The sequence below is a fragment of the Microchirus variegatus genome (genome assembly GCF_963457635.1).
Source record: "Microchirus variegatus genome assembly, chromosome: 9".
Lineage (NCBI taxonomy): Eukaryota > Metazoa > Chordata > Actinopteri > Pleuronectiformes > Soleidae > Microchirus > Microchirus variegatus.
Genome location: NC_139810.1, coordinates 22355069 through 22379894, shown reverse-complemented (window position 1 = coordinate 22379894; position 24826 = coordinate 22355069). Strand labels below are relative to the sequence as shown.

The 24826-nt window shown below is 43.2% G+C and overlaps 2 protein-coding genes across 2 annotated transcripts in view; one reads left to right on the top strand and one right to left on the bottom strand.

The window, feature by feature from the left end:
* The window catches only part of LOC310931815 (low-density lipoprotein receptor-related protein 1-like), a gene marked incomplete at its 5' end in the record, with an annotated part of 87435 nt that overhangs the window by 41158 nt on the left and 21451 nt on the right, over nucleotides 1-24826 (top strand). The window contains 36 exons of the mRNA XM_083895044.1: nucleotides 466-655; nucleotides 1261-1404; nucleotides 1517-1753; nucleotides 1865-2045; nucleotides 2393-2615; nucleotides 2718-2907; nucleotides 3508-3630; nucleotides 3883-4023; nucleotides 4390-4515; nucleotides 5298-5414; nucleotides 6523-6603; nucleotides 6720-6887; nucleotides 8322-8504; nucleotides 8892-9089; nucleotides 9222-9467; nucleotides 9738-9935; nucleotides 10914-11118; nucleotides 11243-11407; nucleotides 11619-11863; nucleotides 13221-13352; nucleotides 14082-14309; nucleotides 14429-14603; nucleotides 14743-14837; nucleotides 14958-15107; nucleotides 15219-15359; nucleotides 15917-16045; nucleotides 16140-16271; nucleotides 16391-16525; nucleotides 16622-16751; nucleotides 16864-16990; nucleotides 17283-17434; nucleotides 17560-17684; nucleotides 17896-18270; nucleotides 22993-23182; nucleotides 23360-23564; nucleotides 23659-23851. Coding sequence (XP_083751170.1) covers nucleotides 466-655; nucleotides 1261-1404; nucleotides 1517-1753; nucleotides 1865-2045; nucleotides 2393-2615; nucleotides 2718-2907; nucleotides 3508-3630; nucleotides 3883-4023; nucleotides 4390-4515; nucleotides 5298-5414; nucleotides 6523-6603; nucleotides 6720-6887; nucleotides 8322-8504; nucleotides 8892-9089; nucleotides 9222-9467; nucleotides 9738-9935; nucleotides 10914-11118; nucleotides 11243-11407; nucleotides 11619-11863; nucleotides 13221-13352; nucleotides 14082-14309; nucleotides 14429-14603; nucleotides 14743-14837; nucleotides 14958-15107; nucleotides 15219-15359; nucleotides 15917-16045; nucleotides 16140-16271; nucleotides 16391-16525; nucleotides 16622-16751; nucleotides 16864-16990; nucleotides 17283-17434; nucleotides 17560-17684; nucleotides 17896-18270; nucleotides 22993-23182; nucleotides 23360-23564; nucleotides 23659-23851 — 6175 coding nt within the window. The remainder of the gene's footprint in view (nucleotides 1-465; nucleotides 656-1260; nucleotides 1405-1516; nucleotides 1754-1864; nucleotides 2046-2392; nucleotides 2616-2717; nucleotides 2908-3507; nucleotides 3631-3882; nucleotides 4024-4389; nucleotides 4516-5297; nucleotides 5415-6522; nucleotides 6604-6719; nucleotides 6888-8321; nucleotides 8505-8891; nucleotides 9090-9221; nucleotides 9468-9737; nucleotides 9936-10913; nucleotides 11119-11242; nucleotides 11408-11618; nucleotides 11864-13220; nucleotides 13353-14081; nucleotides 14310-14428; nucleotides 14604-14742; nucleotides 14838-14957; nucleotides 15108-15218; nucleotides 15360-15916; nucleotides 16046-16139; nucleotides 16272-16390; nucleotides 16526-16621; nucleotides 16752-16863; nucleotides 16991-17282; nucleotides 17435-17559; nucleotides 17685-17895; nucleotides 18271-22992; nucleotides 23183-23359; nucleotides 23565-23658; nucleotides 23852-24826) is intronic.
* On the bottom strand, nucleotides 19349-20386 carry LOC310931709 (galanin receptor type 1; the record flags this gene model as incomplete). Its single annotated transcript, XM_083894940.1, has 1 exon — nucleotides 19349-20386. One exon carries the CDS (start codon nucleotides 20384-20386, stop codon nucleotides 19349-19351), a length of 1038 nt encoding a protein of 345 aa, XP_083751066.1.

Genomic DNA, 24826 nt, shown 5'->3' with positions numbered 1-24826 from the left:
GATTTTCCTGGCTAATGCCTCTAAACATATTAGCCCCGTTTTTCGTGAAGCTTGGCTCACACTTATAGTGGAGTAATGATCTTAATGAAATCAGGACTGTGGAGAGGAGGAGGAGGAGGAGGAGGTGATGATGGTGTGTCTTTGAGGGTTGGGGGGGGGGGGGTAACTTGATCCTAACCCATGCATCTTTCTGACAGTAGAGGAGAGGTTGCACAGAATAGGCTCTATGGGAAGTGGAGCCATCGTGCTGCTCTGTTCGGACTTTATATAAACACTGGCTTGTTATCATTGCCTGTCTCTTTTTTTTTTTAACCGATAAATAGTTTATTTGTAAAGATCCATTATTAAAAATTTCCTAGGCAGTGTTTAAGATAAAATTGTGTACACAAATGATTTTGCTTTTTACCAAAAATATCAGCATCTTCAAGAGTGTATATGAATTTTTTGCCACTCATTATATTTCAGATTAAGCACCTGTACGGACTGACCGTCTTTGAGAACTATCTGTACGCCACAAACTCGGATGAAGGCAACCTCAACCCAAAGACGAGCGTGATCCGAGTGAACCGCTTCAACAGCTCCGACTTCCAGGTGGTGACCCGTGTAGACCGGGGGCCCGCACTGCACGTGTACCACCAGAGGCGCCAACCTCAAGGTTGCAAAATCAACTTTTTAAACATTTTAATACTTACATTTGGGACTCTGCAGGGCCTATGAGTAGGCAAAGTGTGAAAAAAGATGATTTTTGTGGTCTGACTCAGTCTAAGTACAGGAGATAACACACGCGATGTTGACTTCCACACTCATTGCCACGTCACAATGACATATTCCTGGAATTGTTATCTCGTGGAGAGTGCAGGCGAGGGCAAAAGTATCCGGAAGAGCAGAAGTCCACAAAGTGTTCTGTTCTTGGCTGCACAGTGCAGCACAGAGTTCTACACAAACTTCCAGCCTCAGAGGATTTACGTGTCCACTGGATACATTTATGTGCCGGCTGGAGTCGGCAAATGATGGCTTTCCAAATGTTAACTGCTGTTAGCCGCCAGAGCCTCAGTGACGCTGACGTAGTGTCCTGTGTCTCATTTGCATTTAAAGAGACAGGTTCTCAAAAGCGAGTGTTCTGAACAGGGCTGTTTTGGCAGGGTGTCACAGACATGTTCATTAGGACACCAGGGAACTCGGTTAACTTGTAGAAATAGGTAATAATATGCCTACTTTAACCGTAGTGTGATATGTTGTGTTTGGTTTGTTGTGTCCTAGTGCGCAGCCACGCATGTGCCTTGGATCAGTTTGGGAAAGCCGGAGGTTGTTCTGACATCTGTCTGCTAAGCAACAGCCACAAGACTCGCACCTGCCGCTGTCGCTCTGGATTCAGCCTCGGCAGCGACGGAAAGTCCTGCAAGAGTGAGTATAAAGACTGAGGATGGAGCTGTGATTGACGAACAGTTGAGAAATGAAGTTGCAAAACTGCTGACAGAAGTAATTGCATCACTAAGAATGTCTTTTCCTTTTTCAGAACCAGACCATGAGTTGTTCTTGGTGTACGGTAAGGGTCGTCCTGGAATCATCAGGGGCATGGACATGAATGCTAAGGTACCTGATGAGTACATGATCCCCATCGAGAACTTGATGAACCCCAGAGCTCTGGATTTCCACGCTGCCAGTGAATTCATCTACTTTGCGGATGCCACCAGCTACATCATTGGGCGACAGAAGATCGACGGCACTGAGAGAGACACCATTCTAAAGGAAGGTAAGAATGAAACGATGGCTTTGATAACTGAGATGGTTTATTTTCTTCTCCATCATCCTGAATTGGCCTGCTAATATCCAACTTCATTCTCTCTCTTTTTTTTTATCTCAGGTATCCACACAGTGGAGGGGATAGCAGTAGACTGGATGGGAGGTAATCTCTACTGGACAGATGATGGACCTAAGAAGACTATCAGTGTTGCCAGACTGGAGAAAGCCTCACAGACCCGCAAGACTCTCATTGAGGGGAAGATGAGTCATCCTCGTGCCATTGTGGTCGACCCACAGCATGGGTGAGACGCTGAAGGGGGACGAGATTGCTATTTTGAAGGCTTTAAGGCTTTACGCCACTAAATTTTTTTGGCTGCAGCATCATCCATCAGTGGGATGAGTTTTTTGTTACTTGCAGCTACGTGGGCTGCCTGCACTGTGCATGTTTTGTTGAACTCATTGGTTACATTGGTGTGTGTGGGAGCTGCAAAGTTTTCAAAGTACTTTTTGATAAACTCTCTTTGCTTTATATTGTAGGATGCACCATCAAAGAGCTTTAAAACCCTGAGTTTTGTTTGATGTCTCGAGCTCTAACAGAAAATGCCTGATCACACATGCCCTCTGAATGCGGTGTCTTCTTGTCTCCCAGATGGATGTACTGGACCGATTGGGAGGAGGACCCCACGGAGAGCAACAGAGGGAAGATCAAGAAAGCTTGGATGGACGGTTCACATCACCAAGTTTTCCTGACCAGCAAAACGGTGCTGTGGCCAAACGGCTTGAGTCTGGATATTCCCCAGGGCATACTGTACTGGGTCGACGCCTACTATGACCGAATCGAGTTGGTTTACCTTAACACCACTGAGCGAAAGGTTGGCGATGATGCTGCAATCCAAAAATGTAGTCCAAATTATTATTATTGTTGTTGGTGTTATTTTCAGATCTAAACTCTCTACTGTCTCCTGAATGAACAGGTGGTGTATGAGGGGCAAGAGCTGAACCACGCCTTTGGTTTATGTCATTACAAACAATTCCTGTTTTGGAATGAGTATCGTGGAGGCAGCATCTATAAACTGGACCAGGTCACAAAGACAGTCACACTGCTCCGCAACGAGAGGCCACCCATATTTGAGATAAGAGTGTATGATGCACACCAGCAGCAAGGTATTACATCCCCCATTGTAGTTTACAATGACCTACACCTATACCGTTCAAAAGTTTGGGGCCACCTTTACAATTTTTTTGTTTTCCATTAAAACTCACACTTTTATTCATCAAAAGAGTTGCAAAATGAATAGAAAATATAGTCAAGACATTGACAAGATTAGAAATAATGATTTTTTTTCAAAATAATAATTTTGCCCTTTCGTCAATGAACCAGCAAAACTGTTTTCAGCTGTGCTAACATCATTCCACAAGGGTTTTCAAGGGTTTTCTAATCATCCAATAGCCTTCTAACGCCATTAGAAAGCACAATGTACCATTAGAACACTGGAGAGATGGTTGCTGGAAATGGGCCTCTATACACCTATGTACATATTCCATTAAAAACTAGACATTTGCACCTAGAATAGTCATTAACATTAACAATGTATAGAGTGTATTTCTGATTCATTTAATGTTATATTCATTGAAAAAAAAGAGATTTTCCTTAAAAAATAAGGACATTTCTAAGTGACCCCAAACATTTGAACAGTAGCGTAATAACAAATGTAATAGTATTCATTAACGCTAATGTGTACACTGTCTTCTTTTTGTGCCTAGGTTCCAATGCATGTCGAGTTAACAATGGCGGCTGCAGCAGCCTGTGCCTTGCTATCCCTGACAGCAGGTCATGCGGCTGTGCTGACGATCAAATCTTGGACGGCGATAATGTCACCTGTAAAGGTACTTACCAGTAGAGCGGTTTCATAGTTGTGGTAAATTCATTACTCAGCAGGAGTAGAGGCTGTTAAACGTTTCTTTATCTTTGCAAGACATCCTATGTGCTGTTTTCTAAATCTGGGGAAATGTTTTGGAAGAAATAACTTTGAGAGAGGCTAAATCTGATCTAAGCACCAAAAAAGGGTTTCGCTCTCGTCTCACTAAGCCATCTGTTTCTGCTTCTACCCCTGATCGCATCATCATCCGAATCATCAGCCAACCCCTCCTACGTGCCTCCGCCCCAGTGCCAGCCCGGGGAGTTTGCCTGCAAGAACAACCGCTGCATCCAGGAGCGCTGGAAGTGTGACGGGGACAATGATTGTCTGGACAACAGCGACGAGGCCCCTGAGCTCTGTCGTAAGTGTGCCACGTCATCGTTGTCATTGGTTACACAGCAACACAGACGTCAACAACGTTTCTGTGCAAGGGTTTTAGTAAATGAGAACTGACGGGAAATGTTAGTGTCCAAGAATGTTTCTTTCCGTGCTCTCTAATGTGTCTGTAATTTCGTTGGCCAGCTTTCTCTTCGTAAGGCGATTGTGAGAAGTGGAGAGTCATATTTGTCTTGGATGCTCTACTCTACTTTTTATAAACCTAATTTAAAGTGACACGCTAAAGAGAGTAACAGTGTGTTATTTATCAGACACACAAAAAAACATTAGTGTAAGCCACTGCGCCAGATGTTTAAGTGTTTTCTATTCAGTGTGTCGGTGTGTTTTCCAGACCAGCACACGTGCCCAGCTGACCGATTCAAGTGCCAGAACAACCGCTGCATCCCTCTGCGCTGGCTCTGTGATGGCGACAATGACTGCGGCAATGATGAAGATGAATCCAACACCACCTGCTCTGGTAACCGTAATGTTTTCTTACATCCTCCTCTGTTTAACTACACACTGCACAGGTGCAGACACACACACACACACACACACACACACACACACACACACACACACACACACACACACACACACACACACACACACACACACACACACACACACACACACACACACACACCTCAGTGATGGTCCAAAGAAAATCTCCTGAGCTCTGACGCTGCAGACGATTACAGTATATAAAATACTGCAGGCAATTTAAGTGTTTCTTTTAAAGATGGTTGGAGGGAATTTATTTAGCTGTCTGTTAGTTTACTGTATTTAGAACGACTAATATACTAACTGGGAAATATACAGTAAAAACTGTGGCGAACACAGTATTAACATGGTGCAACAGACTGTCTGTATTGGTATGTGTTTATTTGTCCAGCTGATGCCAACATGAATTTACAAACCCTCCAGGAGACTGTGTTCATTTTCTGCTTCAGTGACAACGGGGCTGGAACGCAGCAGTGGTGCAGAGTCTCAAATAAATAGTAGCAAATTACAAATTTGTCTTCGACTTGATTAATATAAAGATAAATTGACCATGTTTGGGTTATTATTAATCACTTTTGTAGCACTAGACTATTGGAAATGAAATCAAATTCAGCTTTGTTGTGAGTTTTTTTTTTTTTTTTATATAGATGTCTTCTTAAACAGTCATCAGTTAATGCATGCCTAAGTGCTGAGTCAGGGATATTGTGAAAAGAAGAAAGGGCTGCAGTTAAGTTTTAAATCTTGTCTCCCTGCCAGCTCGTACGTGTCCCCCCAACCAGTATCCCTGTGCCAGCGGACGCTGCATCCCCATCTCCTGGACGTGTGACCTGGACGACGACTGTGGAGACCGCTCGGACGAACCAGACTCCTGTGGTCAGTCTTCACTATTACAGGCTAGATGGGATAAATACTTTTCATTTTGGGAATTTAAAAAAAATAATACATTAATTAATACATTTAATTACACAATACAAGTAGACATATCACGATTGACCACACGGAACAGTCGCAGTAAAGAGGGAGAAAACATGTCGCTGTGTACTTGACGTACTTGAAGTTTTTAATTAAGTTTAAAGGTACAGCATGTAAAATTTAGCAACATTTATTGGTGACGTTGCATGTACCTCACCCTTCCCTTCCAGGGGATTGTACACTTTAAAGTTAGCTAGCACTTTAGATTAGGGAACACATATTCACCGTTGACTAGGTGCTTGCTAACAAGTAGCATACTAGTCCTTTATTCGTAATTATTAGTGCTGGGCACTAGGTTAACGCACATCGCGTTTCCAGACACGCGCGCCGTCATGTTTACGACACCGGAGTCCAGGCACCGTTTACCAGTTAGCTCCGTTAGCTGCATTAGCTCGTTTAGCGCCCTACAGTGGAACTGGAGCGGTCTGTTTATTAAACGAAAAGAGCAGCGCTACAAATAACCAGCGGAACCTGTGTACTGCGTATAGTGTGCCTCTGTTTTTAAAGTTTAGCGTAGAGACTCATTTTAACAATCCGGAGTCACGTAAACATGACGTCACACGCGGCTTTTTTCCCTGTCAGTCGGCATGGAAACGCATCATGCGCTGACGCTGACGCTGACAACCGGCATTAACGCGCTAACACGCCCTAGTAACACTAGTAACCATTAAGCACGTATATATACACTTTATTCGTCATACCTTATTCTACCTCTATTATGACATGAATTAGGATTTTTCCTACATAAGGTGTTAATACGTGCTTAATATTTATAATAAAGGGCTAGTATGCTACTTATATGCATGTTAGTAAGCACCTAGTTAATGGTGAATATGTGTTCCCTAATCTAAAGTGTTAGCAAAACTTAATTCTGATGATTATACCTTCAGTATATACCAAATAAAAACAATTTTGGATGTTTACTGTACTATTAACGTCACACTGTTGCCTTTGCTTGGTGGTACATGTTTTATTTGAAGATGACAAACGGCCTCTCCTCTCTTTCCAGCATACCCAACCTGCTTCCCTCTGACACAGTTCACGTGTGCCAACGGCCGCTGCATCAACATCAACTGGCGCTGTGACAACGGTGAGCGGTCATCGACCCACTGAGACCCTGTGTCCCTCGCTTTTCCCTGAGGCTGCACTTTCCCACAACCCAGCAGTGGACAATAACAACTCTTTGTGTGTCTCCTCGTGTCGCAGACAATGACTGCGGAGACAACAGTGACGAAGCGGGGTGCAGCCATTCCTGCTCCAGTGTCCAGTTCAAATGTAACAGTGGTCGCTGCATTCCAGAATACTGGACCTGTGATGGCGACAATGACTGTGGAGACTACAGTGACGAGACACATGCCAACTGTACCAACCAGGGTAGGCAACAATACTCAGACTGTGCGATTAATTCATTTTGTTGTGGCTTCGTCTCCCTCTGCTTCAGTGTTTCTTAAAAACTGTTAAGCGGCTCTGCTGTGCCACGGACGTTGTTTACTTTATACTTGGCAGTTGGCGGTTGTGAACAGCTTGTGACTGGGACGACAGTGTCTCCCTCCTCCCAGTCCTGTTTTCTCTCCTCTGCAAGCCCCTGCCTGCTCCTGCCTTCCACTTATCATTCACAACAAACCCTCTCCGTTTCACTGTTCAGGATGTGATTATGCTCTGCGGTTAGATAACAATTAAACTATTTTTAAAGCCACACATGTTTTGACTCCGCTACAGGATGCATGTATTTACATGTTCAGAGTAGGTCGATATGTTTGGCTGGTTTTTTCCACCTTCAATCTGATAGAATATACCTGTTTAATATATATATATATAAAAAAAAACATTTTTACAATCCAATGTGTATTTGCTGTGCAGTGCAAATATATGTTTTGTATAAAAATATAAAAATACAAAATATTATATAATACTAATCTTTTTGAATGCTGAAAACTGATGTGTACTGAGCAGCATTCAAGTTTATAAGAACAGAAAAGTGTCCGTTTACATAAACACGTAGTAAGCTGCATGTTACTGTATAATGCTGATGATTAAATAATGTCAGAAATCCCTCCATACTAATTATCATTCGTCCTCAGAGTTTAAATTAACTCATGCCGTTGTTAGGCTGCTCTGAACTTTACTTTCATTTGGTTAAACACTCACTTTCTGCAGCTTCCGCTGTGCTTTCAAGCGTACGCACCTATCCACGGTAGAAGCCATTATATGTGTTATATGTAGCGTTTGGTCTTTGCAGAAATGCAGCCAACTGCTGTCACATCTCAGCATGCAGAACAGGGCGCAGTCTGACCTGTTGGTCTAATAAGCAATCTGTGCTTTGTGTCTCCACATGCATCCAAGTGTGTGTGTGTGTTATTCAGGCCTTCTGTCTGGAAGTCATTAGCTGAAATAAAAAGCAATCCCATCACCTCCCCCTTCTGTATATTGTGTTCTGTGCTGAAAGGTCTCGAGCCCATTTCCTGCTATCGCTGTGCCAAGCACTGACCTTCGCCATGAGGGGATGTCACTGTGCCACCTCCTCGCTGGTGCCTTTTAACTGCCTCGAACATCAGTCAGCGAGCTTTGTGTGTCATTGTTGTTTAACTTGGCTCGGTGTCAGGTTGTTAACCCAGCCTCCCTGTGTACCTACACATTAATTAATGCCTCGAATGGCCTATTCTCTTCCCTGTCCATTTTTAGCCAAGCGTGTGGTCTGCATTAGTGAGAATACAGCGTGGTTATTTTGCAGCTGTGGATTCATTATGATATTTTATTGCTTCTTTAAAAGTGTCCATCCATCAACGCGCTTTCTTTTCTTCCCTGCAGCGACTCGTCCTCCAGGCGGTTGCCATGTCGATGAGTTCCAGTGTCGGATGGACGGCCTGTGCATTCCCATGCGTTGGCGGTGCGATGGCGATACAGACTGCATGGACCTGAGTGATGAGAATAACTGCGAGGGTGTCACCCACATGTGTGACCCTGCGGTCAAGTTCAGCTGCAGAGACTCTGGTAAGGATTCTTTTAGCAGCTTAACGTACCAGACGATGGTTAAAACGTACTGTTTCTAGTAAATTTAATAAATCTGTCATGCCAGAAAGTGGCAAATGGAAACTTATCTGCGTGTGCGTCATGTCGTAGCTGCTCTCTGCGGCTGCTTTTATTAGTCACAGGAAAGCTATTGCCACTTTTCATTTTGCAGATGAAAGTACTCAAAGTGGATGGTACATCCTTCATCCATTTTGGAAAAGTAGAAGACAATAAAAAGTAGATTTTTCCATGCTGAGCAAATTCACTGATTGGTAATTTAATCAAAAGAAGTGTTTACCGTTGCGACCACTACTGCCATACATTTTAAAACAACAAAATGATGAAGCTAATCTTTTGTGATCTTGTCAGCTCGCTGCATTAGCAAGGCCTGGGTGTGCGACGGTGACAGCGACTGTGAGGACAACTCGGACGAGGACAACTGTGAGCCGTTGGAGTGCAAGTTGTCTCACCACATGTGCGCGACCAACGATTCCATCTGTCTGCCCGCTGAGAAGCTGTGTGATGGCACCGACGATTGTCCGGATGGGTCTGACGAAAAACTGTGTGGTAAAATATGATTTACAAATCATAACATTTATCCTGTGATTTTTAGAGCATCATAAACAATACACATACACACACACCTCCTCGCTGGCCTGAATGGACTCCAACTCTTTCCTGTCATTTTCTTGCCTGCAGATTTGTGTGCACTGGACAATGGTGGTTGCAGTCACAACTGCAGCATCATTCCTGGGGAGGGTTTCATGTGCTCCTGTCCCCTGGGTATGGAACTGGGATCAGACAACAAGACCTGCCAGATTCAGAGCTTCTGTGCCAAACACCTCAAGTGCAGCCAGAAGTGCGAGCAAGAGAAGTCCAGCGTTAAGTGCTCCTGCTACGAGGGCTGGGAGCTGGAGGCCGACATGGAGAGCTGCAAAAGCACTGGTGAGGAAATACTTTTTTGTCATGAGGAGTTGAATAGTTGACCTGATTTTGCTTTGTTTAAGAAACGTTACAACACTAACTGTACTATGAATATATAGAATTAATGTATCATGGTGTTTGATTTTTTTTATTCTCCCTCCAGCAATACAGCTTTTGACAGCAGTTGATCCAAGACCAGCATGAGATCTTTTTGAATCTGGACCTTCAGATGTATTTGTGAAACAGAGACACATACTTATACTTCTCTGGGTTTTATTTCTTTGCCGTCAGATCCCTTCAAGCCTTTCATCATATTCTCCAACCGTCACGAGATCAGAAGGATTGATCTTCACAAGGGGGAATTCAGTGTGTTGGTACCAGGCCTGAGGAACACCATCGCCTTGGACTTCCATCTCAACCAGAGCACACTGTACTGGACCGATGTCGTGGAGGACAAAATCTACCGTGGGAAACTGTCCGATAATGGAGGTGAGGCAGCCATTTTTAGGTGTTTTGGTTTTTAGTGTTTTTTTTTCCCCCCAGAAATGAACTTCCAATGAGCAAGTACGCTCCGTATGTTCTCAGAGTCAAAAGAGTCTGTGGTCAGCAGTGGTGGTCTGTGACCCTGAATAAATCTCCCCGGTCAATGTTAGCCTTTTCTGCTCTAAAACCCAAGGTCTCCTTGCCAATCAAGATTGTGTTCCCAGCACAGCACTTAGAGGGCACACAGAAGGCTTTGTCTCTTCCCATTTATCTCAGCACTCGCTGTGCGTGACTGCAGCCATTACAATGATGCAGCGTAGGAAGCACAACATGCTGTAGTGCCAGTTCTCAGGTCTCCGACTTCACCATTAAAATGGGGTTTCTGAGCGAGACACTGTGAATAACTCACGCGTCGGCTCATGCTGCTTGTTATTGAAGCAAGTGCAAAATCTCCAAAGTTACTGGCAAACACTTGGTAGTGCCAACTGTTTAATAAAGATGCTTCTACCCACACCATTCACGCAGAAAGGCTGTCAAGCTCCCACATTCCTTTAAGCAAACTGAAGGGGACCTATCCCTCCCCCTCTAATTAGTAGTGGAAGGACTGATCGGCCAGAGATGATCGCACATGTTGGGTTTGCACTTAGTTTACATGAGAGCCAGGGGTTTCTGGGAAATAGTAAAAAGAGAAATGTTTTTTCGAAGAAGGGCAGTGGGGTGCTGGTCTAAGTCACAGCAGTAGTGCATGTCGTTCTTTGGCAGATTTAGTAAGGATAAATATTTTATTAAATCTTCTTTAAATCAGTGTTTGTCAGGGATTTATTGACAATGAACCATTGTGAGTGGCATAAACCAGAAAATGTTACGTGAGCCAAGCTATTAAATTAAATTAGGGTGAATTACAGTTGCTCTTTTTCCTCTTAAAAGATCAGCAACATCAACATGCTATTAAATGTGTAAAAAAAAAAAATCATTCTGTGTCAGCCCTGACCAGTTTCGAGGTGGTCATCCAGTATGGATTGGCTACTCCAGAAGGCCTGGCTGTGGACTGGATAGCAGGAAACATCTACTGGGTCGAGAGTAAACTGGACCAAATAGAAGTGGCCAAACTGGATGGGACCATGAGAACAACTCTGCTGGCTGGGGAGGTGGAACATCCCCGGGCTATTGCCCTAGACCCTCGTGATGGGTAAGTGCCACAGAGAGTGGGATTTTAAAGTCATAAGCATCCTTTACATGTATTACATCTGTCATTATCTAATGTGCTGTGAGGAAACCTTCTCCCAGTGATTGTATTTACTCTCTATTGGCAGCATTCTTTTTTGGACCGACTGGGATGCCAGTCTGCCCAGGATTGAAGCAGCATCTATGAGTGGTGAAGGCAGACGCACCATCCACAGGGAAACAGGCAGCGGCGGGTGGCCCAACGGACTCACTGTGGATTACATGGAAAGACGCATTGTCTGGATTGACGCGAGGTACCGTTTTGCTTTGTGTTTTCTTTGGACTGTAGCCACCCACTCACTGAATGCATCACTGACGTTTTTTTTTTTTTCATTTATTGTGATTATGCAACATTGTTAATCCATCCAGTAACATGAGCAACATGCATGCATACGGTATTTAAGCCTGTGAACTTATTACGTCCGTTATGTCATGTAAACACAACTGTTTTCAATACTCTTCCAGGTCAGATGCCATCTACTCTGCTATGTACGACGGCTCTGGGCTGATCGAGGTGCTGCGTGGTCATGAATACTTGTCCCATCCCTTTGCGGTCACCATGTACGGAGGCGAGGTCTACTGGACGGACTGGATGACAAACACTTTGGCCAAAGCCAACAAATGGACCGGACACAATGTGACTGTCGTCCAGCGCACCAACACACAGCCATTTGACTTGCAGGTCTATCACCCATCCAGGCAACCTGAGGGTAGGTTCAACTGAAGGCACTGAGCATCAGTGGAGAGAAAAGAAAACTCCCTTTCATCGAGAAGAAATTCAGTTCTGTTTAAGTACAACAATGTCATTTAATACAAACAGTAGCATAGATAGCTTTTATTGATAGCATAATAATGATGACCATACCAGTACTGCTACTAATAATAGCCTCACAACTGGATCTGGATCCTCCCAGGGGTCACATGCAAGATAATGACAGAGAGAATGAGAGAAGACAGGAAGGAAAAGTACAAACTAGGAGAGAAAGAGCTTCTATACAAAGAACACACTGCAGAGTGAGTGAGTGTTGGAAAACCTTTCAGGTGACTACCCCATGAAGGTCATCAAGAGAATGCCAAGAGTGTGCAAAGCAGCAATCAAAGCAAAGGGTGGCTTATTTCAACAAAAAAAAGTTATTTCACACTTTTTTGTTTACTACACAATTCCATATGTGTTCATTCATAGTTTTGATGCCTTCAGTGAGAATGTACAATGTAAATAGTCATGATTATAAAGACAAACAATTCAACTGAGTAGGTGTGTCCACACTTTTGACTGGTAGTGTAGGTATAGGCAAATATCTAAACAACCAATCAAAAGGCAATGACCCAATCAATTTAGGCATTAAATTGTGATGAGGTCACAGTTCATTGCAGCCATGTTGACTCGCTGCTACTATCTTACAAAGACAGTTGACCTTTTCAGAGCTGTGAGACATGTTGTATCTTCACGCTGGGAGGAATCAGGACTCCTCCTGCTTCCTCATTCATCGTGGCATTTCCTACCGGCTTCACAGAACCTTATATAATAAAACCCTATATCTGAGAGAAACCTTCCCAACAGCGTCTGAGCACTCCAAATATAATCCTGCTGTTTTTTCAGTGTTCTTGTCACATTTAAGTTTTCACTTTGATGTTAAGTAGACACTGGCTAATAGATCCTGGGGGTGTGTGGTTTGCAGAGAAGCACACGCAAATTTGAGTAACAAAAAGAACAACATCCGAAAATTGTTAATTGACAGCTGCAACCAAAGGCCATGACCGGTATGTGACAACAAGCTGTGTTGACGAGTCAAAGTCTGTCAGCACTCTTGTTCTCCTTATGGGTCCATTGATGTAGAAGTCCATCACACTCTGGGAAATGACAAAAGAACTCTCGACTATGATGCATCTCACACTAGAATTATTGGATTAGTCTGACGCTAGAATAAACAACGTCACTTTTTTTTTACACAATCATATCAACTTCAATCTACGAAAACAAGGACAAAGACGAAGCGATGCTTCTCTACTTGTCTCACTTTCACTTTAATCATTTCCCTCATTCTCTTTTTTTTCTTCTTGTTTTAGCTCCCAACCCATGTGCCACCAGAGACGGCAAAGGCCCTTGCTCCCACCTTTGTCTCATTAACTTTAACCAGACCTTCTCCTGTGCCTGCCCTCACCTCATGAAATTACAGGCCGACAAACGAACCTGCAAAGGTAAGAAAACATACTGTGTAGTGTACGCACATGCAGACGTTTTCCTTTAAAAAAAAACAAACTCCTATGTAGCACATACATACAATGTTAACTCCTGACATATAATTCCTGTCATCAAGGAGAAGGCTTTTGTGTGCAGGAATAATTTCTCCCAGCTCAAGTGGTGTGCTGAAGTCTTTCTTTTTTTTTGCATTTGCAGTGGGTTTCGTTATTGTTTTGTGGGATAACTGGGAGTTTATGAGCATGTCTGCACATGCTCTCAATCCGAGTGTCTGTCTAAATGTTTAGCATTCGCCAGAGCGGTCTTCAACAGTGTAGATGTAAAGATAAGTGGGTTAGAGGGCGTCTGATGCGTTCCCTATTCACAAGGGAATTTTCGGGGAAACGAGCCTTGTCAGCTAATTGAGCAGATTTTTTTTTCCTCTGACATGTTTACATCTTGAACTGAGTTTCATTTGTCTTGATTGAGAGGGAGTTACCCGGTATCTTCTCAATCAAGCCTTGACAAAGGAAACATGTTCATGGTGACTCTGACTCTCTTCATGTCCTGGGATCCACCTGGTTCCCTTTCATTGTGTTGTCATTGCGTTAAGAACACCTTTACTAAACCTTAAATCCTAGTGGATTTTAGAAAAGGGATGTTCTACTCAGTCAAGCCTCAAACCAATCTCTTATCTTTTTTTTTCATTTTTGTATAATAACACAGTGTTTGTTTTACAAACTTTTCAGAGTCCCACAAGTTCCTTCTGTACGCTCGCCAGATTGAGATCCGAGGTGTCGACATCGACAATCCCTACTACAACTACATCATCTCCTTCACTGTGCCAGACATTGACAACGTGACAGCAGTGGACTACGATGCCGTGGAGCATCGCATCTACTGGTCAGATGTTCGAACCCAGACCATCAAGAGAGCTTTCATCAATGGCACAGGGGTGGAGACAGTTGTTTCTGCTGGTAAGAACAATCCCAAATATTATTTTTTTTCACCCTGAAAGTCCAGAGGCAGATATTCATAACACACTGTAGACTCTGGAATCTCTAACCTTTTCCTTTGTCATCCTGTAAATATCCAGATCTTCCGAATGCTAATGGGCTGGCTGTAGACTGGGTGTCCAGGAATCTCTTCTGGACCAGCTATGATGCCAATAAGAAGCAGATCAATGTGGCCAGACTGGATGGATCTTTCAAGAATGCTGTTATCCAGGGATTAGACAAGCCCCACTGTCTGGTGGTGCACCCTCTACTGGGGTAAGTGTAGTATCTGCTATATCTAATTCAATGAATAACTTCTTACTTTAGCTTTGCTACTGACACTGATTGAACAATATTATTCATTCTATTTATTGTGGACTTTCTTTAAATGTCCGACTTGTTTATTTCCCCTAAGGAAACTTTACTGGACTGACGGTGACAACATAAGCATGGCCAACATGGATGGTACCAATCACACAACACTTTTCACCGATGAGAAGGGACCAGTAGGTGAGTATGCCCCCCCCCCCTTTTCTTCTATGAACTGACTGTAACACAACACTGGATTTCTGACACAGGTTAAATGCATACTTGTTAGAGATGTATTTGTATCACATTCTTTCCGCACAGGCCTTTCTATTGATTATGAAAAGGAGCAGCTGTACTGGATTAGTTTAGGAAATGGCACCATTAAGCGTTGCCAGATGGATGGATCTAAACTGGAGATACTGGAAGGTGTTAACGGCAAACTCACCAAGGCTTCTGCGCTAGCTGTTATGGGTAAGATGAAAAAGATTTTTTTTTAAGTCCCTTTCTTTGAATAATTTATATTCAGCTTATTCATATTACCTTATTACTGAATTACACGTGAACCTATTTCCCTCATTGTAGGAGACAAGCTGTGGTGGGCAGATCAAGGGATGGGCCAGATAGGAACATGTGACAAGAGCAATGGAGGAAACTGGAAGGTTCTGCGAAACAACACCTCGCCTATGATGCACATGAAGATCTACGATGAGGATGTGCAGAAAGGTAAGATATATACACTACCCTTCAAAAGTTTGGGGTCACTTAGAAATGTCCTTAGTTTTGAAGGAAAAGCACTTTTTTTTTCAACAAATATAACATTAAATGAATCAGAAATACACTCTATACATTGTTAATGTGGTCAACGACTGGTTTTAAATGGAATATGTACATAGGTGTATAGAAGCCCATTTCCAGCAACCATCTCTCCAGTGTTCTAATGGTACATTGTGTTTGCTAATTGCATAAGAAGGCTATTGGATGATTAGAAAACCCTTGACATCCCTTGTGCAATGATGTTGGCACAGCTGAAAACAGTTTTGCTGGTTCTTTGATGAAAGCAAAGTGTGAAGGGCATTATTTCAAATCTTGTCAATGTCTTGACTATATTTTCTATTCATTTTGCAACTCTTTTGATGAATACAAGTGTGACTTTTAATGGACAACACAAAAACAATTGTATAGGTGACCCCAAACTTTTGAACAGTATAATAACATTTTACAGAAAATGTGATTCTCCCTTTTTCCTTTGTCGTCATACTCATCATCACCTTCTGTTGTAGCTCGCGTCAACCTGTGCAGTAACAACAACGGCGACTGTTCCCAGCTGTGCCTCCCCACCTCACCAACAACCAGGGCCTGCATGTGCACCGCAGGGTACAGCCTCAAGACAGGACAGCAGTCCTGTGAAGGTAAGACACCGCCTCACAGCCACATTCACACATACAGCAGGAATGCAGCATGTGTGTCCCGAGAACAAAAAGTGATTGTGCTTTCTCTGAGCAGGTATGGGCTCGTTCCTTCTATACTCTGTTCACGAGGGAATAAGAGGAATTCCTCTCGACCCGGCAGACAAATCTGACGCCTTGGTGCCAGTGTCTGGCACCTCTTTGGCTGTCGGCATCGACTTCCATGCTGGTGAGTAACATCGTGTGACAGATCAGTCACTGGATGGCTGCACTTAAAGCTCTTTAAAGCTCCCACTATTTCATATATCTGAGTATGTATAGTAAAACATAATGACCTGTCCTTTTCAGATAATGACACCATCTATTGGGTGGACATGGGCCTGAGCACGATCAGCAGGGCTAAGAGAGATCAGACATGGAGAGAAGATGTGGTGACCAACGGCATCGGCAGGGTAGAGGGGATCACTGTTGACTGGATAGCAGGTCTAGATCATTTCATAACCTATTTTAGTTTCTTCCAAATATACACAGGCACAAATAAAGGGCTCCATAGCTAATTCTAACCTTGTCCTTTCATAGGAAATATTTACTGGACTGACCAGGGCTTTGATGTGATTGAGGTTGCCAGGCTGAATGGCTCTTTCCGCTATGTAGTCATTTCCCAGGGCCTGGACAAACCCAGAGCCATCACTGTCCACCCAGTGAAAGGGTAATGTTTCCTGCCAGCCGTTTCACTTTGCTTTCTCTAATACATTTTGATCTACGTGTGGTTCAGATGTTTCTCTTTTTTCCCCTCATCTCATGTACGTTCCTGTTTGCAGATATCTGTTCTGGACCGAGTGGGGTCAGTACCCTCGTATTGAGCGTTCTCGGTTGGATGGCTCCCAGAGGTTGGTCCTGGTCAATTCCAGCATCAGCTGGCCAAATGGAATCTCTATCGACTACGAGGTGTGGACTCGATGCTGCTTAAATCTTCCTAAACACTTACGTTATGTTAATGATTCATCATTTGTCCTGTGGTTTTATTGGTGTGATTGAAATAGTCATTTAGACACAGTTATGTTTCTTCTTTGTATCTGTATTTGTTAGCAGTATCTATCTTCATATTTACAGTTGTAAAATTGCCATAGAAATCAAGGTCAAGGGTGCTCATCCGTTTTTAATCAACTGACTTGTAAATGTGACATTATTTAATGATTATATTATTTCATATTCTTTCTTTTCTCCTGGGGCTGTGCAGGAGGGCTTTCTGTACTGGTGCGACGCGAGGACGGACAAGATTGAGCGCATCAATCTGGAGACGGGAGAGAACAGGGAGGTGGTGCTGGCCAGCAACAACACGGACATGTTTGCCGTGTCTGTTTTCGAGGAGTACATTTACTGGAGTGACAGGTCAGCGAAGTGGACGAATGCGTTTGTCCAGCTCTATTTAGAGCATGACAGGTTTTTAAATTACGTTGCAATGAAGTGCAATTACAATTTTCTCAAAAAAAACTTTTTTTGTGGTCTTCGTTCAGGACTCATGCCAACGGATCCATCAAGAGAGGCAGTAAAGACAATGCTACAGATGCTGTGCAGCTCAGGAGTGGCATCGGTGTTCAGCTGAAGGACATCAAGGTTTTCAATAGGGCCAGGCAGCAAGGTAGGAAAACACACAAAAGTTATACATAGAGTTTGACGGCCATTTGGACAAATACGGGATAAATAATCATCGGAAATGTCCAAAACAATCAAACCGTTTTCTTGCCTATCAACAAAAGCAGCTCCTCACACACAAAATGATCAAACCTGTGTTTAACCAGGATAGTTATTTATTTAATAACACACCTCGTGAACCTGTCGCACTCCTCCAGGCACAAACGTCTGCAAACACAACAATGGCGGCTGTGAACAGCTGTGTCTTTATCGCGGCAACGGACAGCACACCTGTGCCTGTGCTCACGGCATGTTGGCAGAGGACAACTGCAGCTGCCGCGACTACGACGGCTACCTGCTGTACTCGGAGCGGACTATCTTGAAGAGCATCCACCTCTCTGACGAGACCAACCTCAACGCGCCGATCAAGCCGTTTGAGGACCCCGATCACATGAAGAACGTCATCGCCCTCAGCTTTGACTACCACGGCGGCGGAGGGAAGGCGGCCAACCGCATCTTCTTCAGCGACATCCACTTTGGCAACATCCAGCTGATCAACAACGACGGCACGGATCGCAAGATCGTGGTGGACAGTAAGTGTGGAGTCATCATACGCACCTAATATTCACATGAAATGATCCACAAATCACCTTTAAGTGCCACTTAAACCTGTCCCTCCTCTCAGTCTCAAAGGAGTTCTGTCTTTCATCATTACCATTAATAATTAAATGTTGTCCCTCATCCCCTCGACACACTGTAAACAGCCATTATGGCACATTCTGGCAGCACGAGCACCCAGGAGGATCTACTGTATTCACACACACACACACACACACACACACACATGCACAGCTGCAGCTTCTTCACTAGAGTGCTGCCACTTGAAGGAGACACACTTTCACACACATAAACTACTTTTTACTTGTTTTAGCACCGGAGTGTCTTTTAAGGAAACCTTCTTTTTAAATGATTCAAGAGTACATTGTCGAATTGTGACCAAAGCTGTTTGTAGCAAGCAGTTTTCACAGGAGAGAAATCCAGAAAAGACAATACATCAACATTTATTGTAATTATAACACAATTATAATCAGATTATTTCACCCAAATACTCGCATTAAAAAGGCCAATTAATTACGAACAAAATTATTTGGAGGGGTTTGGCAACACATGAAAATGTTGGAGAAAGATGTGTATGTCATTTTACATCTTGCACACCATTTGATTTAGTTATTATTTGCATGACTTAATCAAACAGTGGAGCATTAAAAAGTGGGAAAAACGCCTGCACATAGTTTCCATTATTTGGCCTATTTTTAGACATTGATAATGGCATTTTAAATATGTTTTATATTGGTCAAATTTCAAATTTAACATGCAAAATCTGGTGTTCATGTACAACTACAGTGGTTTTTTTTGGTTTTTTTTAAATTGTCAATACACTATTTTAGTTAATTTAAGTAAATTGACAATAACTGCCAGATATTGAAAGGTATTCTGGGAAAAAATAGGCAAAAATCACTTACTCACAGGACATTTTGTGTCAATTTAACATTTTTATGGTTAAAATAAGCAAAAACCATTTTCGAGGTTTAGTTCTTAAAGGGTTAACTAGCCATAAATCTGGGATAAAGTAAATAATGAGGTAGCACTGTTTTTCTTCTGCTCAGAGACTCAGGTTGGGCCTCTCTCTGAGGTTGTGTCCAGCTCAAAGGGCTGTACCATGTCCCTGTTAAAAACATGGGGACAACCAATCAGGCAACTTTTGCACCATGCCCAGCGCTCTCTCCCCAGCTCTTTCAGTTCTCGTCTAAACCTCTGAGACATAAAACCATACAGTATGGGGTTTACCACTGCTGCTGACGATGTCAGAAGTCTGGCCAGAATGGCCACGGTATTGTAGCCAGTTGAGTCTTTCATTGATCCACCAATGAAGGAGAACATCAGGGCATATGAGGGTAGCCACAGGAGAGTGAAGACCAGGACCAGGAGCGCTGAGGTTTGAGTGACCTGGCTCTGGTAGCGTTCCAGCTGGGGAGCATTTCCCAGCAGCCTAGCGTGTCGAAGAAAACAGTAGATCTTGGTGTACATCAGTACGATGATGCCTAGCGGTAGAGCAAAGCCAAACATGAATAGAGAGATGCTGTAAACCAGCTGGCTGAAATCCGACAGGAAGGCAAAGCAGTACACAGCGCTGGACGTGGTAACTGTGCGGAAGGCGAACTGCGGCGCTGCCAAGGCGGAGGCAGGGACCCAGAGCAGAGCGACTGTCAGCTTTATGCATCTGTGCATTCTCAAACGGTACGCCCAGGTGGAGTGCACCACTGTGAGGTAGCGCGTCACAGCCAAAGCTGCCAGGGTGAACACAGACGCCGTAGAGCAGGCCACGCCCAGGAAGCTGATGGCTTTGCACAGGAAGCTGCCAAAAGGCCAGAAGCCAAGGGTAATAGCAGATGTGTGGAAGGGCAAACAGAGCAGCAGCAGCAGGTCAGCAGCACTCAGAGCCAGCAGCAGGGTGTCTGTGCCATGTGGAGGTTGACTTTCTTTCCTCCTCCTGCCATTAAGGATGATGATGACAAGAATTTGGCCCACGAGACCAGTCACCAGAATTAGCCCATCCAAGATGGGCACCACGAATTTAATCAAGGACTCATCTGCATGAGTCGTTTCTCCAAGACTGCTGTTGTTTACCTGCTGCCCTAAATCATCCATGTATACACAAAACTAACAACAAAAGTAACTATAGTTTATCAAGTAATTAACTTAATGACCCTTTAATATTGCACCAGAGCAGCGTTTTCACAAAGTGTCTCTGTAATGCATTTTTGACTCCAATCCATGTCTTAACTATTAGTCACAGACAACGTGGCCACACTTCATTAAGACTGCCACTACTCTCTCTCTCAACGATGACAATTATTTAAGCAGTTGAGACCAAACTGGTCAGTTGACAACCTCATTGACATTTTAATGTGTGCCGTCTGTGGAAAACAGAATAGAAAGAGTATATTGAACTTTAAAATAGACAGTCTATTATTATGTGATCAAAATTCATTTTGAAAATAGAAAATAGTCCAGTGGCTCTTGAGTCACAAAGATCCTGTTGCTTCTCTGACTGAATCCCTCTTAAACTTTACAGCTGTTACTGTGTTCTTGCTTTTTGAGAAATGTAAAGCACTTAACGATGGTGAAAAAAAAAATTGTGCAACCTCCTTTTCTGAAAACAAAAAAAGATACAAAAAACTCTTCATATGTCATGCTGTATTCAGTTTTGAAAACAATGAAAGCAGGACTTCAAAGAGCAGGCTGGTTTTTCCTTGGCTCCATCAGAAAATCCTTTGTAATCCAGTCTGAATCCAAATTCACAGAGCTCCTCTGTGGCTGTATTGATTTGTTGAAACCAGGCAACAGTGGACAAAATCATCACAGTAGATACTAACAGACGTTCCACTTTAAAAGTCAATGCTACTTGATGGTACATTAAGTGGTGAGCGTGGCAGGAGGCATGTTGTCCATTTTGGAAGCTCTTCGGAGACAGTTAATCTGTAGAATCCACCAGCAGAAGAGCAATATATGAAAGGTGGCTTTCAGTCACTCAAGGAAAATAATAAAGTAGAAAAAAAGCAGTAAGAAAAGCCAAATAATGGTCAGCTGTCACTTGGACTATCGCACAAGTGCAGTGATTGTCAGAAAGGCTCTGTTTCTGAGTGTCAGTGGTCTTCACTACAGCTTTGCTTCATTGTTTGCACAGTGACCAGGGGCTGAGCTGACTGAGGCGAGGGGAGGGGGAACCAGGTTGTGTTCAATCTCGTGTGATCTTCATCTAATCTAAGAGATTAGTTACTTATGCACACCTTTTCTTAATTTCTGTCCTCTAGTCTGCATCCATTCTGGGACATGAAGACCTAATGTTTGTGACACAGGTTTTGCTCATAAACTAACGTGTTGGAGTTGCCCCGTCAGGTTGCTTAACAGCATATTCAGTCCTAAAATTGTGCCGCATTAAGGTTGATTGTGGCACTTTGTCATTCATGTGAAACGTCTAGTAAAGAGCAATTATTGGCTTTCAGCAGAAAGCAAACAGTTGTGTAGAGGGTTCAGGTTTTTATTGTTGGGAATAAGTGGTCATAAACGTGGTCACCAGTGTGACTAGAAACGGATGGATGCACAAGTTGGAGCCAACATAGGCCATATATACAAAATGGATGTAGTCTTACAGTTTAACAACAGTTTACTCCTGAAGCCAACCAGGAAGTAAGAATGTGTTGCATAACCATTACGGGGCAGCTTTGCTGGTTGCAAAAAGAACCAGCAAAGCTGCCCTGTAGCCCATTTCAACTGCATTTATATTGTTATTTTCCCCTGAGGACTTAATGGTCTTAATCGATAGTTTCAGCTGTTCTTCAATAGAACATGGGTGGATTTTGGAAATTAAGCTCCTGTGAAGAGGAACATAGATGATAGTATGGTGCATATGGTGCATATGAGTGGACTCCGCTATAGACGCCTGGTTGCAGTCGACATCTTGAACGTCCATCAACATGGCACCTTCAGATTCTTATGTATGACTTCACTTGCTTTGAGCCCATAAAGCTTCAGTACAGTGTCCTTTTCCATGAGGTTGTGGGTGGACAACGCAAAAATAGTACTGCTATTGTATTGTTGTTGTATTAGTGCATGGTCGCAGGATGAAAGGAGGAGCGATAGATATCCAGAACAACTGCTTCATCTTTGCTGTTTACCCTTGACGTCATCATCCTGGCCTCTGTCCATGAAGTGACTGCGATTTTCTTCTCAGAACAAGAAGTCACCATGACTGCAAGTGTCCATGGGGCGTTGTATTTGTATGCACAGGCAGTTAGCTATGAAATGACAGGCTGTTGCAGGCTTTAAACTTTTTCCAGGAACACCATGCAGGCTTGGTAAATACTTGGAACTGTTTGGTACTGATTCTTTCTTCCCCTCTTCTTTTTCCCCCTTTTGTTTGTTTTTAAACCTCGTCGGATCTTCCTGACAAGGGAAACCTTAAATGCAATTGCCACTGCCTCTTTAATGAAGTCTCACAAAGTTAACCATGGGGACAACCTGTTACAACCATGGCAGTGATTAATGATTTGTTGAGTTCTCACTGAAGGTTCTCATTAAAGCTGCTACTCACACTCCCGAGAGGTGATATTTCTTTATAGTGAAATAAAACGACTTCATTCTTCTCAAGCTTTGGCTCCATAACAAGTTAAGAGCCGTAGGTAGAAAAAAAACCTTTGCAAAGCATCCAAAAAATGTACTGAGGGCCAACTTCTTCCTTCTCTGTTCCACAGATGTTGGGTCAGTCGAGGGCCTGGCATACCACCGTGGTTGGGATACACTGTACTGGACCAGTTACACAACCTCGACCATCACTCGACACACTGTGGATCAGAGCCGCACTGTGGCTTACAACCGCAACACTGTGGTCACTATGTCTGGAGAGGACCACCCCAGAGCCTTTGTGCTGGACGAGTGTCAGGAGTGAGTCATTAATATTGAAACTCGGTGCTCTGCAGTCAGGAACCAGTTCCAATAGCAATTCTTTCTTTATTCCTTTTGAACAGGAGATTTATTCTAGTCCACTCACCCATAACTTTTAGACCCAGACGTTTTGGGAGCTCCCACATAATGCTTGTCTTGTGTTTGTTCTCACTTTAGTCTCATGTTCTGGACGAACTGGAACGAGCAGTCTCCCAGCATTATGAGGGCTTCACTGAACGGAGCCAACATGCTGGTGATCATCGGCAGTGACATTAAAACTCCAAATGGCTTGGCCATAGATCACCGTGCTGAGAAACTCTATTTCTCTGATGCCACTTTGGACAAGATTGAGCGCTGTGAATATGATGGAAGCAATCGTTACGTAAGTCACCAATTTCTTTCCTGCTTTTTGTCGTAAAAAAGTCAAGTTTAATATTAGCTTTTAGTGAATTTATGCCTCTCATTTCCTGCTCCAGGTTTTATTGAAGAATGAGCCTGTCCATCCGTTCGGTCTGGCTGTGTATGGAGATTATATCTTCTGGACTGACTGGGTGAGGAGGGCGGTCCTTCGAGCCGACAAGTACACAGGAGGAGACATGAAAGTGTTGCGTGCAGACATCCCTCAGCAGCCAATGGGCATCGTTGCTGTGGCGAATGACACCAACAGCTGTGAGTAGTATTTACTGCAGTCAATGTAAGGTTTGTGTGGGTCACGCCTCTGAATGACATCATCTCTGCAGGTGTCACTCGTGTTGTAAAGGCTTGTTTCACCATGTAAGAGTTGTTTTTGTCACGCTTTGACCATGTAGTGGTCTGTCAGTCTGTGGATCCACCACTTTAAAGGGGACATATTACGCAAAATCAACTTTTTAATACTTTTAATACTTTTATTTGAGACTCTGGAGGCCCTATGAGTAGGCAAAGTGTGAAGAAAGATGACTCACTCATGTGTTTGTGTTCCGCTACAGTCTAAGTACAGGAGATAAAACATGCGGTGTTGACTTCCGCTCTCATTGCTACGTCACAATGACATATTCCTGGAATTGTTATAATTCGCTAAGAGACGCGAGAGTGCAGGCGAGGGCAATAGTATCCAGAAGAGCGGAAGTCCACAAAGTGTTCTATTCTTGGCTGCACAGTGGAGCACAGAGTTCTACACAAACTTCCAGCCTCAAAGGATTTATCTGTCCAGTGGATACATGTTATATATAACAGCAATGCTAACTGCTGTTAGCTGCTGGAGCCTCAGTGACGCTGACGTAGTTTCTTGTGTCTCATTTGTGTTTGAAGAGACAGGCACTCAAAACTTGTTCATTAGGACACCAGGGAACTAGTTTAACTTGGAGAAATAGGTTATAATATGTCTCCTTTAAATACCTCCAAATATTGAATTGATTGACAAATATTATGTATTTATGTGCCCTTTAGGATAAATCGGAATCACTTTGGTGATTACTAGTGCCATTATCATGTCAAAATTAGAATCATGTGCAATATCATTTGGAGCATTTTGAAATGCTGGTGTATGGCATGGTGTATCCTAACAGAGACACTACCATAGACTATGAGTATAGTCAAGCAATCTTGTTCATGGTGCTGCTGATTTAAAGCAAAATTAAAATGACTTATGTCCTTGCATTATAT